Source organism: Nannobrachium achirus, assembly GCF_963921795.1.
Source record: "Nannobrachium achirus genome assembly, chromosome: 17".
NCBI classification, from domain to species: Eukaryota; Metazoa; Chordata; class Actinopteri; order Myctophiformes; family Myctophidae; genus Nannobrachium; species Nannobrachium achirus.
This window is the reverse complement of record NC_137824.1, coordinates 46,235,750-46,252,423: the sequence shown is the minus strand read 5'-3', so window position 1 is coordinate 46,252,423 and position 16,674 is coordinate 46,235,750. Positions and strand designations below refer to the sequence as shown.

General features: G+C 43.9%; 1 protein-coding gene across 1 annotated transcript in view; it reads right to left on the bottom strand.

Annotated features, from left to right (window-relative positions):
- Positions 1 to 16,674, bottom strand: part of diaph2 (diaphanous-related formin 2) — a 765,099-nt gene that overhangs the window by 704,467 nt on the left and 43,958 nt on the right. Inside the window, exons 5-6 of the mRNA XM_080745541.1 lie at positions 13,639 to 13,743; positions 5,434 to 5,454 (exon numbers count right to left, since the gene is read on the bottom strand). Of these exons, the coding sequence (XP_080601667.1) occupies positions 5,434 to 5,454; positions 13,639 to 13,743 (126 nt within the window). The remainder of the gene's footprint in view (positions 1 to 5,433; positions 5,455 to 13,638; positions 13,744 to 16,674) is intronic.

Genomic DNA, 16,674 nt, shown 5'->3' with positions numbered 1-16,674 from the left:
TACATCTCTTCTCAGCAAGCCTATTTCTTTTCTATTGTTTCATGGAAACACAAAGCAGGCTACACACAGGTTCAGATGCTGGCCATCCCCACCCTGATAAGCACTTGAAATTGTAGGAGTTGAGGTATTACAGTACATTTAGTTTGACGAAATATTGCAGATCTACAAGTTCGGTTTGGCGTCTGGTGGATTCCCAAGGCTGGTCCGGTCCCAGCCCCCCCCAGCCCCCTCCCTTCAGAACTCTTCTGCCCACATGAGAGTCCCTAGTGGACTCTGATTGGTGCTCTTCTGCCCACGTGAGAGTCGCTAGTGGACTCTCACGTGGACTCTGTCATGGCGGAGTCAGGCGGATGCCCGCTCCACTCGAATTCTTTTAATAAACTATACAATAGTGCCGTTTCATTACGTTTTAATACCATTTTGCACTAACGTATAATATGTTATAAGAAAAAGTGTGTGTGTGTGACGTCAATAGGCTTTAGCCTGCCCCCCCAGAAGTGGAATGTCTCCCCGAAGGATCAGACTCTTTCCCAAAACGAAGTGAAACGTAGTGTGTGAAGAGTCTGACGCTTGCAGCCAGGCAAATATGGCCAAGGTTTTGCCAGTCTTTATTGTATAGTTTGTTGATTACTTTTGAGGCAGTAATGGTCTTTTACTCTTTTTACTCGTCTTTCTTTGAGGTATTAAAAAGGTCTTAACATTCCTTAAATAGTTACTTTAGTGTCATCTGCGGACCCCCCTGGGGGTCCCGGTCCACAGCTTGAGAACCACTGCTCACTGTACAGTCCAATACAGTACTATACTGTGACTGTGCGGGTGATGTGGAGAAACACCATTAGTGTATTTCTTTTGCCCCGTGTAAAAAAAAACACACGCACTGCCATCACACCACCAGTTACCGTGGAAACAGGCGGTCTTAGGGGGCCATCCGGTCATATACTGTAGATATTGATCACCTCCCTGTGGCCTGGAGACGGCTACCGCAGGACAACAACACTGGTGGCGGAGAGTACCTAAGTACCTTTACTCAAGTATGTACTATTGTTATGTTGAATACAAGCCTTCGTTTTGGGGACTTTTTGGCCAGTGGTTCTCAACCTGTGGGTCGGGACCCCCAGGGGTCTGTGGGTCCCCAGATGATTAACTTAAATGTGCAACATTGGTTTCTCACGCAACAGTTAACAAACCAACATAAATATGAATAAGTGTATAGAGGGTATATGCACATTTCTAAAGTGACAATTTAAGGACTTTTTGATACCTCTAAAATGACAAATTAAACATTGGCCAAATAGCCGATCATCATGCTCACAACGCCTCGCAACAATAGAACGGTATTATACAAAATATAATGCCTCAACTTTTAGTCGCAGGGGTCCCCAGTCAAAATATGACTATTTTGGGGGTTGTGGCTTGAAAAGGTTGAGAACCACTGTTGTTGGCCTTTATTCATAGTTTTTACAGTAGAGACGGACAGGAAACTGGGAGACAGAGATGGGGAGAGACATGCAGCACGGATCGCTGTCAGGCTGCCCGGACCCCTGCGCCAGCCATCCAGGCCATGAATACAGGCCTTTTAACTGTAACAGAGTATTTTATATTGTGGTATCGCTACTCCTACTTAACTCTCAAATACCTGGAACGCGCCCGAGTCCCGTTAGATTTTAACCACTTTAACCATTATAGTATGCTTAGTTTAACTTTAGAAAAATAGCAGATATACAAGCTCTGCGAGCTTGTAGATCTGCTATTTTTGAAAAATCGTGAAAATGTGTGCAAGTCTATGAATATCTTTGACCCGATCTTTGACCCGACTTCTAAATCCTTCCTCTAAATCAGTGGTTCTCAAACTTTGTCAAGGACCCCCAAAATTACAGGTATTTAGCCACGGACCCCCATCTCAAAATATGTTGTTCCAGGGACCCCCCAGAAGCAAATATTTGATTTACAAATGTTCGCTTTTAAATAGATATATTCAAAGACTTGCAAAGAAAAATCATGATTTTTCAAAAATAGCAGATCTACAAGCTCGCAGCGCGGCACTCGGTGCCGCGCTGTGAGCTTGTATATCTGCTATTTTTCAATGGTTAAAGTAGTCAATAATCCTAGGCCCAAATGGGTTAAAGCTGGGCTGAATACTGAGTGCTTCTCCCACCACTGATCAACACAAGGACTCATACTCACTCTCTCTCTCTCTCTCTCTCTCTCCCTCTCTCCCTCTCTCTCTCTGTAAGCAGCAGGTCAACTGAACTGCAGAGTGGGTCAATGCTGGTGCTTGGAGAGGGAAGACTGCTTTCGCAATAACACTGCAGGAGCTGTCGATGCAACGCAGTTGGAACACGGCGCTTGAGCGGTGACGTAAATCCGGCCCGGCCTTTGCAAAGACTAAGAGCGATAAAGCCATCATGCTGGTCAGTAGGCCGTTGGGAGGGAGTGCTGCGCTGTGCAGCTCCTAGCGGAGCTGTCTAGCCTAATGTCTGGACAGCTCCTCGTCTACCTGTGGGTGTCCTGGCCGACAATGTCCTGGCGGTCAGATATGTTCGATCACGGAGGAGTAGGTGAGGGGAGGGGAGGATGGGGGCATGTGAGGTTTAGTGGTGTTACACACAATCATGCTGGCCAGACTGGATTAGAGACAATTCGCACACAGTGCTCTCCTCGCCGCCTCGCTCTCCACCTGGGGAGGGGTAAGTGCCAGAGAAATTTCATGGCCGAGACGGAGGAGTGAATGTTCTTTCGAGCTCCCTACAGAGAGTCCTAACCAACAGCCAGCATCCAGCGCCTCGCACAGAGCTCCCTCCCCTCCGAGGCGTGCTGACAGCGTGAAAATGAGAATCTGCCAGCCGAGCAGGGAGCCAACAGTACTGTAACCCACGACCGGCTAACCAGGCTAAACGCTCTCCCTCTGCTTCTTTAGCTTTCTTGAGTGGGGGCTCTTAAGACTGACAGGTTGCCCGCTTTCACTATGTTAGTCATCTCCGCGAGCTACCGTTCCAAGATTGACAGAGAGGCCACGGAGGTCGGGTTAAAGTGGTTCGGAAAACCCTCTTGAGTTTGAAGAAAAGTTCTTGATAACGGGACGGTCTTTGACACCCCCCCTTGCCACGGTTTAGTGAACTTCTGAAAGTAGGCCTTTTGCATCGTGGATGAGTGGCCACAAGCTTGGGGTAAATTCTGTCATATTCCATTTACCGAGCACAATGTGGCCACGGCCCGCCCGAGCGAGACCTAGTCTGTCCAGCTCCACACAAGTCTAGCCAACAAACACTCTCTTCCCTTGCTGAAATAACCAAGCACAAAAGAGCGGTCTGACAAAGAGGCAGAAGAAGCAATCGATACAAAACGTCTCTCTCTAAAAGGCCTCAAAGCATGAGGTTTGTCTGGGCGCCTGGGCAGAGCGGAGGCCAGGTCACACTGGGCTGCATTACCTTGTCCTCGTTCCCTTTAAACCCATTTAGGCCTGAACACGTTATGACGCAATATTTTATGCTTTAACTATTGAAAAATAGCAGATATACAAGCTCACAGCGCGGCACCGAGTGCCGCGCTGCGAGCTTGTAGATCTGCTATTTTTGAAAAAGTCGTGAAAATGTGTGCAAATCTTTGAATATATGTATTTTCAAAGCGAACGTTTGTAACTCAAATTTTGCTTCTGGGTGGTCCCTGGAACTAGATATTTTGAAATGGGGGTTCTGTGGCCAAATAAATATCATTTTGGGGGTCCTTCACATGAAAAGGTTTGAGCACCACTGACATAATAGTCTCTCAAGAACAGACTAACTGAGCTCCAGTTAAGTGAAAAGGACCTTTTCTTTGACGATGGCTGGCCAGATTGCTGACATAGAAACATGTTTTTTTTCCCAAAAATCTTAGAAGGATTCCAAAGACACTTATAGAATCGGGTCAACATTCAAATTTTCACGATTTTTCAAAAATAGCAGATCTACAAGCTCGCAGCGCGGCACTCGGTGCCGCGCTGTGAGCTTGTATATCTGCTATTTTATTTATATTTAAAGCATAAAATATTGCGTCATAATGTGTTCAGGCCTAAATGGGTTAAGCCCTAAAGTCGCCCCCCCCCCGTAATCCTTAAGAACCTCTCGAGAAGCAATGAAACGCCATTAAACGTGACAATTCGATGCTCGCAAAAGCAATAACCGAGCGCTTTTTTTTTTCTTCCTAAAAGCCCCTCAGAAACGAGGTCTGGCTTTTTTTTTTTTTACAAAGGCAATAGGGTGCCACTTTGTGAGAACTCCATGGAGCAAATCTGCAATTGCTGCATTACAGCACAGAGATATGAAGAAATATTGGCAGCGTGTTGTCAGTGTATATTTAGAAAGATTATTGGGGCTGTTTGCAAGCTAGTGGGAGGGAAAGAGAAATGACAGCAGCAACAAAAACAAGAGTGTGCATTTGTGATACAGAGGTGACATGCCTTCATATTGTGGAACAGAGACAGGGGCTGTTGACAACTAATTCAAATATATAGCACAGCATACCGCCACTAAATTAAAGCAGCCCGATATTTCTATATAGAGGAGAAAGAATGCACTTAATATATTTTTCCACCACTGTGCAATAAGCTCTCTTTGTGTGCGCGTGCGTGTGTGTGTGTGTGTGTGTGTGTGTGTGTGTGTGCGTGTGTGTGTGTGTGTGTGCGCCAAAAATCCATATTAAGTATATTCTCAGTGTGTGTGTGCTCCATTCAAAAGACAAAATGAACACGTTGAATGCCATTTAGATGATGTTCCAATAAACAGATTAGATTGCAGATTATGATTATTTGTGCAAAGACTATCACTCATCGTAATAATATTCAAATGCTAATAGGTGTTAGACTGCAATCCATCTTAAAAGAATAAAACCAACAAAAGAGGCTTCCCAGTTCATTTTCAGGCTGTATAATTTCAAAATCTCTCATTTGAAAAGCGTGTGAAAGCATTTATATGCACAGAATTGTGTTGGCAATTTATAGCCTTTCCAAATTACAGCCCATTAGCAAGATCAAGGCCGAAGAGAAGAAGAAAAAAAAAGTCCAAGCCATAAAAATGATCTCACTTGTGCATTCTGGAAGTATCTCGACTACATCATTTCAAAGCGATAAGGCGAGACAGATAAAGAGACAGAGACAGACACAGAGTGTGTGTGTGTGTGTGTGTGTGTGTGTGTGTGTGTGTGTGTGTGTGTGTGTGTGTGTGTGTGTGTGTAGAGGACAGCGATAGAGAGAATGGGGACAGATGCATACAGCCTGATTCATACTAGTTGCACACACCAAAATAGCAGATCCACAAGCTCACAACGTTTCGCAGCGCATCACGTAGTGAGTGTGTAGATCAGCAATTTTGGGTGCACAACACGCCGTGCGCAACTAAGTATAAGTCAGGCTTAAGAGGAACAAGGACTCAGAAACCAAGTAAATAATTGGCTACTTACCGCAACTTTGCTCCCAGATATCTGCATGCAGCGGTCAGCGGAGAGGCGAGTTAATGTGCAAAAAGACACAAACGGCACAATCATTAGTAGGCCAGAGAACTCGTACACAACATATATAGGCATTAGACATTAACATTTTAAAATGGACAACACAGCTAACTTGCACACAGTAACCAACAGCTGAGGGCACAGTGTTAAAGAGAGTGTCTGAGTTTGGTAGCCGCACAGGTCAAATCATTCATTTATAGTCGGTGACTCCTTTATTTATCTCGATAATGAAATGGTCACAGTTGTCACGTTCATTTTGAACCGCTCCATTTCTGTCCAGAATAATATTGACTACGTTTGCAAACAACAGAAATATACGGTTAGTTGGATACACCGTGAGAATAATTGTGGAAAACAGTAGGTGTGCCATTTCCCATAAAAGGGTGTTCATTAAACGATTAACTGGCTAAAATCCCATTGTCCTTGGAATTGATAGATTGATACAAATCATCCCCAGGAAGGTAATAGTGTACAATGTGGACGAAAGTAGTAGCAAAAGGTCTCCCTAGGCCAAAATCAATGAGCTGCCATCAGCGCTGGACTTCAGGTGTCAAATTTTCCTGGTGGAGCTACCTTGAGCACATGCAGTCAGCATGATTCCTACAGTTCTAACCTTGTTATCTGTCAATAGAGGGGGGACAGGAGTATTTTCCCCCCGCTTTTAATTTATTTATATATATATTACAGCCAGGGGCGTCACAAGGGGTAGGAAAGTGGGACTGAGTTACTAGGGCCCAAGGTGGAGGGGCCCTAGTAACTTTAGCTATTGAAAAATAGCAGATATACAAGCTCACAGCGCGCGCTGCGAGCTTGTAGATCTGCTATTTTGGAAAAGTCGTGAAAATGTGCGCAAATCTTTGAATATATGTATTTTTTAAGTGAACATTTGTAACACAAATTTTGCTTCTGGGGGGTCCCTGGAACTAAATATTTTGAGATGGGGGGGTCCTTCACATGAAAAAGTTTGAGCATCACTGACATGGAAACATAGGTTTCTTGGCACACATTTTCACGATTTAAATAAAAATAGCAGATCTACAAGCTCGCAGCGCGGCACTCGGTGCCGCGCTGTGAGCTTGTATATCTGCTATTTTTCAATAGTTAACATTCACGGGGGGCCCGCAGTGAATCCTTGTACCCAGGGCCCAGAATTTGGTGTGACGCCCCTGATTACAGCAACTGTGGTGCTTGTTTCACAGTGGGAGGGTGACTGTCAGCCAAGTAAATGTATTCTCATCTGTAACCGAGCTCCTCACTCTGTCATGTTTCAAAGGCAGTACATGTTGATCACGGAACGCAGCAGTCACTAAGCCCTTCTCTCTCCCTCTCTCATCGCCACCCCCTCCCCTCTATCCCCTCCCTCCCTCCCTCCCTCCGATACTCCCTCCCTGCCTCTCAAAATGTTCCTACTCTGTGGGCATTTGATGCTTGGTTTCATCCCCCTCTGTCACTCTCCCAAAAGTTTATGACAGCCATAAAGTCAATTTAAAATCGTAAATGTGTTGCCACTTGATCACGCGCAGGCTACTTTTTGAAACATAAATCCCCGTTCGCCCTGACCACCGATGAATCTAGCATGTCATTGTCTAACTTTGGGGAGATATTTCACACTATCTGCATATCGCAGGCACCTTGAGATGACGAGTTACGCTGCCGTGGAATGACAACGACGGTGACATTCCTCCAAACCGTTGTTACGAGGTGGAATTACATTTGCCTTTGAATTATGGCTGGGAAATACATCAATATTACATCGATAAAGTGATATGAGACTAGATATCGACTGGGATTTGGGATATTGTAATACCGTGATATGGTGTTGTCTTTTTGTGGTTTTAATCACGCAACATCCCAAGTGGAATTGCATTTGTATTTGAATGTCGTTTTGGTGCGGCTTTACCCAAGGAACAGACACTATCTTGAGACTGAGCACATAACAGCCAGGGAGGAGCTTGGGGGTGGAGTAGAGAGCTCACATCACAGCTTTCAATTTGGCACACAATTAACACCTTATTCTCACAAGAAACACTGGCAAAAAACTCTGGTCGGTTGAAAGTTCTCAGGTAGAAATCAGACTGCCGAGGTTGCTATGGTATCATTGGTATGGCCTGGTGTGACAATGTGCCTGGCAGGCAGAAACATTCTGTTATCCCCATATTTCTGCCTTGCAGGGCGAGGTGTTTTTGTCCTTGTTAGATCTGCTATTTTTGGCTAATGTTTTCTCACTCAACAGTAAACAAACCGACACAAAGTTTTAAGTGTATAGCACATTTCTAAAGTGACAATTTAATAAGGACTTTGTAATACCTCTGAAATAACAAATTAAACATCGGCCAAATTGTGAAATATAAGAGGCAGAAATTGTGAAAATAGACGATCTACATGCTCACAACGCCTCGCAGCGCGAGGCGTTGTGAGCATGTAGATCTGCTATTTTCACAATAGAACCGTGTTATACAAAAAGTAATTCCTCAACTCTTAGTGCTCGTCAGGGTGGGGGGGGGGGGGGGTCCCCAGTTAAAATGTGATTATTTTGGGGGTCGTGGCCAGAAAAGGTTGAGAAACTAATCCTGATGCGACACATTTTACCTATTTTTGTATTAGCGCTTTTGACTAAATAATAATAACTAGATTGGTTCCATACAAATAAGGTTATTCTTTCCTTTTCTGCCCGACAGCGACGATATGCTAATCAGCATCTCTAGCACTGCACAGAGAATTTAAAAAGACACTGAGGACATGTCACATCATTTTGAGCAGGGGTATATTTTCTATGCCGCAAATAAATAGTTGGATAAAAATCCATAGTGTCTCCATTGAGAAGCGAAGCCATGTCGTCATTTGTGCGTAATGTCGCCCTCTAGGGGGTTCATGCTGGTATTGTTTTGTATTGAAATCGCCATTGGGGAATCTGCGATCGCCGCATATAAGGACCGTGTTAAAAAAATAAACACACCATGTGCGCGTTTCTGTCAGCGGGGGGTTCTGCATAGTTTATGATATTCATTCATATCTGATATAGCCTGTTGTAACTCGTTTCTAGCGTTTATTGTGTTACTCTTTGGGTAAATCTGTACATTTCCACCTTAGTCGATGCTTCATATCCATTTGGGTCAATCCGAGAGCATGGTGTGTTTATATTTTTAACACAGTTCTTATATGAGGTGATCGCAAATTCCCCAATGGCGATTTGAATACAAAACAATACCAGCATGAACCCCCTAGAGGGCGACATTTCACGCCATTTCACGGAAGTGACATCACACTTCGCTAGTCAATTATACCGTAACTACGAGGCGTTGTAACAGAGTCATCTGATCTACTGCAAGGTTTCACTGAGAGAACGGGTGCCGTATTGTGGTCATATCCAATGTCTTGAACAAAAGAGCACTCCCCCCCCCCCCCCCTTACCAAGACCCTCCCATTAAACATTTCCTTAACCTCTGAGACAGAGACACTGCACCACACATTTGAATTGGAATAAGAAAAATCACTCATGACGAGAGAAGAAGCAAAGTCACTCAGAGAGAGGAGTAAAATGATTGCATTAGTGTGAAAGGCATGCGCTTTGGCAGATCTGATGATGCTGGCACACACTTATCAGCGAGGAGACAAAAGACTGAAAGACAAGAAAGGGAATGTGGTGGTGAGAGGGAAAGACAAAATGTTCACGCAAACGTCGGAGGTCAAGGACGTGCGCATCACTCCTTGGCAGAAGAAGAACTGGATTCCGTTCAAGCACACCTTATATTCAAATTAACAGGGTCAGTGCACACTTGTCTCTCGAAAAAGACATTCCATTTAGTGTCAGAGGGTGATAAGCTCGGCTGCCACAGAGGCATGCCGTTATAGTGCATGACTGGAGTGTTCCCTATCTTGTCTGGTGACAGACTACTACTAGAGGTGTGCAGGGGCGTAGCCAGGAATTAAATTTTGGTAGGCGAAATGCCAGCCCCCCCCCCCCCCCCCCGTCTAACATTATAATTAAAACACTATTCCAGTATATTCAGTGTAAGGGCTATATTATTTTCAAAAAGCACAGTATGGAGCATTACAAACAAGGCGAACATTGCTCCCAAATAGTGACATAGGCCTATTTCAACTTGTGATTACAACACTAGCTAAATTAGTTCAAAGTAAACATAATGTGTCCCTTAAAATACATGGCTCACAACAACATGCGGCGGGGCTTGAGCTTGAAAATATCGATAATTTGGAGAGTGAACTACTCCTTTAATGAAATACATTTTATTTTTTATTTAAGGCCCATTCCCACTGGGCCAGATAACAGATAAAAAAATCTCTTTCTTTAGATATTTTTCCATTCAAAGTGGATGGTAGATACAGATAAAAAAAAATATCTACCATGCACAGATATTTGCCACAGGTACTTTTATCTGTGGTAGATATTATAGATATATTTTTTATCTGTTATCTGGCCCAGTGGGAATGGGCCTTACATTTATGGAAGAGGCTTGCTTAACGAGTTGTAATATGCTACAGCTGGAGAGACAACAAGACATCTATAGAGGGTATGCACGTCCACTGGGACCCGCCCCCCTAATCTAGACTGAGTGGCAAAACATTGAGCAGCATGGAGCATTGGAGTTTGGAAGTGCTAGTTGCAAATCACTCAACAGTCCTGCATACCAGCTGTTTCTAAATTGCATATAATGCAGGAGGCAGCAGGATGTTGTGTTGTTGAAAACGAGCGCTTCCAAACTCTGACATTTGGAAAAATAATCCCCTGCACAGAATGTCTTGACAGAAAGAAGCTCATAACATGCCTATGGTGGATTTTTATGAAACAAAAACTTTGCAGATAGAAAGAGGATAATTCAAGCTTTTAGTACAGCTGCAATGTTGGTGAGTTTAACTTTGATTAATACAATCAGAAAGGACTTTTCTGTTTGGATACATGGGCTGTCAATGGCAGAAATTCGTTTTTTGCCACTCAGTAGGCATTCACACATAACTTCCAGCAACAGTGATGTCACGCGCATACCCTCTATTCTTAATCCAGCAGTGCTGGATTTAAACAACACAATGATCACTTATTGTGTTTGGAAGCTGTTTACCTACTACATTAAGGACTTTATTCATTTGGAACAGAGGATATCCTACAGGTAGGAGGAAAGCAGAAAGGACTTTGTTCAGTGTGTTATTGTCTCTGTTGTTGCGACTTGAGTTAAATAGCCCGGCAGCCCAAATTTACATCTCTAAAAGGGTAACACTTTCTCAATGGCCAGGCCGCCTACCAGTCAATGAATGGAACTGGTTGAGCGACATTCTATAGGCCTATGGTCCTCTCCACACTGTAGGCCTACTGCCCAGTCAGGCCTTTACACAATGGAAATAAGAGACTTTTTTTTTTTTTTTTTGGGAGATTTTTTTTTTTTTTTTGCCAGATCATTTCTCAGTTGGTAGGCGGTCGCCTCGTTCGCCTACCGCTCCCTACGCCCCTGGAGGTGTGTGTGTTTGTGTGTGTGTGTATGTGAGGGGGGACTCCCTTTCCTTCAAAAAGACACTTCTGAAAATAGTAAACCAACAATTAATCATCAGACAAATATTATTTCAAACCTGACAGCTTTACAGAAATAGTCTATATAGTAAACCTGATAATGCTCTGGTGGTATAGATGAGCACATAGAGGGGAGGGAGGGAAATGTAAGGAATAGCCTTGAAAGCCGATGAGACATTTGTATGATATTCCTTCAGCAAGGAATGGGAAGGAGCTAGCACAATGTTGTTTTTATAGTGCGTCCCAAACATACACATCCTCAAGAGAGCGGGTCTGTAGAGGCCGAGAGAGGAAGTGAAGGACACAGGGAGGGAATATTCTTGGCCCACCAATATTTACACATTTAAACTTCCATCCCTGGTGCAATCTCAGCAGGTCCACCACACACTCTGCATTAGCTGTAGCTTAAGGAGGATAGATGGACTTCCAAGTCTAAATAGATGGATTTGGAGTATTGATGTGCAGGCGTTAGGGACCTGATGGTATTCACTAATGCCCTCTCTGACCTTGGCTGTTCACTTTGCTCTTCGTGACTGCAGTGAAAACGAAAGAAAAGAAAAACCTTGCCTAGGATAGTGAAAAACCAAGGAATCCCTATCAGAATCACTGCGATTTGGACACAATGTCCCCGGTCTTGAACAAACAGGAAACAAGCGTGTGTTTAGAGTGTGAGTGAATTGAAGGGTTAAGTGAACAGTTGCAAGATTCCCGTTTTCCTGCAAAGATGGAAAACTCCTGCCACAAGCCCCACAACAGAGATCTTACCAGGCAGCAATCATCTCTGGCAAATAAACAGAACTCAGAGATTTAGAGACACACATTCAAAGGCGGAAGAAGTAAAAAAAATAAAAGGCAACCCAGAATGAACCCAGCATCTAGAAACCACTGCCATTTGTTTAAATTAGAAATTTCTCATCATTGACCAACAGATACCAGCACCAGTCTAAACCTTGCCCTGTAATAGGAATAGTTATTTTTGAATCTTTACACGCTGCGTCAAAGAAATGCACTTGTGCCACAACATACTGTAGCAAGTCTGTTAGCCAACCAGGACTAATTGGGGGATTTTAAGTATGTAAAACGAAAGCAGTACTTTTCAAAGACTTTAAATGTAAGACACTGGCTTGAGCCTTGCAAATAATGTATAACGGGGTCTTCAACGTTATTCAGGCCAAGGACCCCCTATAGCTGAGAGAGTGATGAAGCAGGGACCCCCCATATTCATATTGTATAAAAGGTTGTTGCAGATTAGACTTTTTCATAGATTTCCTACATAGCTTCAGACTTGTTTGGCAGCATTATCATCAGGGTATGTTGCATTCATTTGTGTATTTTCAGGCAGTTAACCACTTGTTGAAGACCCCTGCTGTATACTGTAATATAAAGTATGAGTACGCTGTGAGGGTTCTGGGTTAAACAATGGTTAAATAATTTCCCAAAATAAAATAAAAAAAAACGTAAAAAAAAAAAACTAAACATTTAAAGATTTTCTACATGTTCTAAAATAGTTAGACAAGTTCACTATGCGTCGCATTTGCTATTTGTCTAAATTGTCGTAGAAAGAAGTAATTACACTAGAACGTGCTTAAATGGTTAAGTTCTTCTCTCCTATCATAGCGGCGCTTTTGTGCGTCTGTGTGCACACGCCCACCCACTGTGCACGCCAACGCGGACCTTCAATCATCACGCGAGGAGAATGTGAGCAGGGCGCCGCTGACAGACAGGCCTATCTCTTTTTGTCCCTCTGTCCTTTCACTCTGCAGATGACATTATTCATTTGAATAATATATCAGTGCTCAACAAAGCATAATAAGGCCTGTGAAGAATTCAATCATCTCTGATCATCATCATTATCAATAATGCCAGTTAATTACCATAACAATGAGAAAGGTAATAAATGATGATGTCAAACGAACGGGGGTGGGGGGGACGGAGGGGGTGGGAGGAGGGCTTCCAGGGAGAGGCGAGCACGGAGAGAGGTGTCACTTTTCTTCTCCTGTGTTGATGTGATTCTTGCCTCGCTGTGCTGTGCAGCCCTCCCTTCATAAAGTGGATAAGGGAATTCACCCTAAAACCCATGGCTTACACTCAAAACGCACTGGGCTTTGCTGCTGTTATTGGTTCAGAGTGATGAAAGTGTTCCATGTTCCAGATTACTGTGTGCAGCGAGTGACAGGCTTCCAGATTCTAATGAAAGCCCCAGATTCCCAGCCCAAATATAAAAAAGTGACAGTTCAGAGTAAACAGTCCAAATGAAAGTATTTGACATTAAACACCCCAGAAAAGAAAGAAATGGGGTAAAAAAGGGAGACCAAGGGGGTAAATCACAGGGGTGGCTGGCAATCAAAGACCTGGGGCTCAAGCACAATGAGCGAGAACAAGCGAGAGATCAGGAGAGAAAGAGAGAGTGCAGAGGCTCAGGTTATAAGCTCATTATTTTGTAGAAGTGTTGGAGAATGTCAGGATATTTCATCCCACCCACTACAACTACACTACGCTGCAAAGAAGTGCCAAAATGGACCCAAACACTCACACAGAATTCAGCGCATACACACTCAGACACTCACACACACACACAGGCGTGATCAAAGGGCTGATCTAAAGAAAGAGCCCTTTGGCCTCCCTCTCTCACTTACAGATTTGGCAGTGGCTGAGATGTACTGGACCACCATCTCTCGCTTGGTGCTCAGGTCCTTCCCACGCAGAGGAGCTTTGCGATCCTCGTTCAGGTTCATGTCCTCCTGGGGTAGACAAGAGCCAACACAAAGCACAGAGATGTTTGTTGGAGGATCGAAGTGCAGAATCGCATTATGAACACATTGTCTGCTAAACATGTTGATTGCATTTCTGATTTAACTGAACTGTGAATATGCAATAAAGAAAAGTGTTAATCTTGATTTGTTTCCATTAGGAAATTCTCTTGAGTAACAAATGGATAGATTAGCTGAGGATTTTACTATAGGGAAGACAAACGAGAGAGAGAGAGAGAGAGAGAGAGAGAGAGAGAGAGAGAGAGAGAGAGAGAGAGACACAGACAGACAGACAGACAGACAGACAGACAGACAGACAGACAGACAGACAGACAGACAGACAGACAGATAGACAGACAGAGAGAGAGAGAGAGAGAGAGAGAGAACAAGCTAAAGCCATCGACACAACAAATGGATTACAAAGTCTACAGCCAAGGCTGCTGACCCAACAAGTCATATGCAAGTCCACAACACGGACATGCGACACGCCATCTAACATGTACAACAATTTGACATGGAAAACGATGGCAGCAGAGGCTATAGAGCGTCACAGTGGAAGTGGATTCCTGGGGTCACTTAATATTCCCCATTCATTTTCGCCATAGACTTTTACAAATATATTTATAACAATTATGTTAAGCCTCGAACCAAGCCATCGAGGATGGAGGTGAATCATGATCATATAACCTTTGATCCTATGTGAAAACACATTTTAATATTACATTATTTGATATACTACATTTAATAACCCTACCCTTTGTTTAGCGATTTTCAAAATGTTCTTTTCATAGAAAAAAAGGTTATATGGTCATGATTCACCTCCATCCTGGATGGCTTGGTTCGAGGCTTAACATAATTGTTATAAATATTTTTGTAAAAGTCTATGGCGAAAATGAATGGGGAATATTAAGTGACCCCAGGAATCCACTTCCGCTGCGATGCTCTATACATACAGGCAAGATATTATGGTCTCTATGCCCCAGCACCGAGCAACATAGAACTGATACCTTATGATCACATCACATGAACCAGATAAATGTACGTAGGCATGATCCGTGTCGTATTAGGAGTATTACCTTCATGCTATAGCACTGTACTTTCATTCTATGTCACAAAAGAAGCCTTTCATGTGAGGGAGATGAGGGGAATGATTGATGGCTGGACAGAACACGAGGGAATGACATGATGATTAGGTGGAGGGGAGGGTGTTTATCAGGAGCACTCTCACACAAAGAGATGGACAGAATGAAAAGAGAGAAGGAAGAGGAAAAAATACACCCTGTTCAGAGATTTCTTCTTTTTTTTTTTCTTCAAATGACAGTGTGAGGTTTTGGCATGCTGCGGACTGCGGAGTCATGCTGCCCTCTGCTGGACAGCCACGGGGAGGATAATGTGTTCTTTTGTTCAACTGATCTGTTTTGGCAGCAGAGTCCGCACCGCGTGATTCACTATGACGGTGGCCAGCGTGAAGCCTGGTAAATCGAACTGATAAATGGACCTTATGCCACTTCAGCGAGAACACACTAGATCCTATAATGGTCTGGACTTCCTGCTTCCACTAATCTGGCTTAAACGCGGCTGGCTTCATTTGTCTGTGTGGAGTGGAGGAGAGCCGGCAAGGATTCTTCCATCCAGGGGGCTCCGTGACCCAAATTCCTCCAACTACATTTCCTCCAGTATGCATACCCTCAGAGCTAGAAAGCCATTAACATCCTTTTTGGGGCACAGGTTGAGTGAGAGAGGGGGGAAAAAAATGCGGCTGAAACTTTTGCAATTGACCGTTTTTTTTTAAACCGAGGGAAAAAAAACAGCAGGCTTTTTAATTAATCTCTGAACCCGGCTAATTTGGCTGCTTAATTGACATTCAATAAAAGGAGGTGAAACGTGTCAGGGAGAAGAAAGACTATGTTGTAGAACGGGGGGTGGTGGGGGGTGCAGACACTCATCAGGGGCCAACTGGAGGAATGAGCCCTCCACATCCTGCCTCCAAAATGATTTATAGTCCATTATTAATTATAACCTCATATGCTGCATGAAGGAGTCCCAAGATATCTCCGAGTAGGCTGCTTGGGTAATTGAAATGACTACACCGGAGCCCGCATCAGTGAGAACGGAGTTATCGGGAAATATGTTATATGCTTGTGTTGTCTCGTTCGTGTCTGCCAACCTCTGCTTAGCAGATGCTAATGCTAATCAGCCCGAGAATTCATTTGTCTCGCCTTTCGCTCGAATCAGCATTCATTTTAAGTCGTCTGCCACTGTGGGAGACGACCCCACCGAGGAGAGCCAGGAGAAATAATGCGTGTGAGATGGTCAGAAATTGTGAGCCAACGCTGAGCCGATGCGCCAGTGATTGCCGCCCAACCCTGGGCCAGCCAGCCTGCGGGCGTTGGCCATTCACAGGCTCTTCCGTGCATCGACGGGGATAATTAATGGCTACCATCATAACTGTCTGCAGCTGAAATAATAGATATGGGCACAAGCCAAGCGATGAGGAAAAACGGGATTTGGGAGGAGTACAAATACATTTAAAAGCAGTTTGTTTTGCCTCAACTGTGACAAATCGATTATTTTGTCCACTGCCCACCGAGTTTGATTCATGGGAGAGTGTGAGGCAACACATACAGTAGCAGCACTGCCGCTGGATGCTTTTAATGTCCTGGTGCAGAGTGGAACTGCTGGAGGATCACAGAGGAGCTTATTACTGGGACTGTTCACCCTGGCAATGGGGCGTACAGAGACGCATAAAATCTCAAACTAGGCCCATCTGCACTGCAACGTTACGTACTGCGCCCCCACAAAGCTATAATATACTCCTCCTGACAGTGAATAGAAAAATAAAATGGTAAAAAGACAATTCACTGGCACATCCACAAACTAGAACTGAAGTCCAGCATGTCATGTTGTGGAACTTTGGTTTTG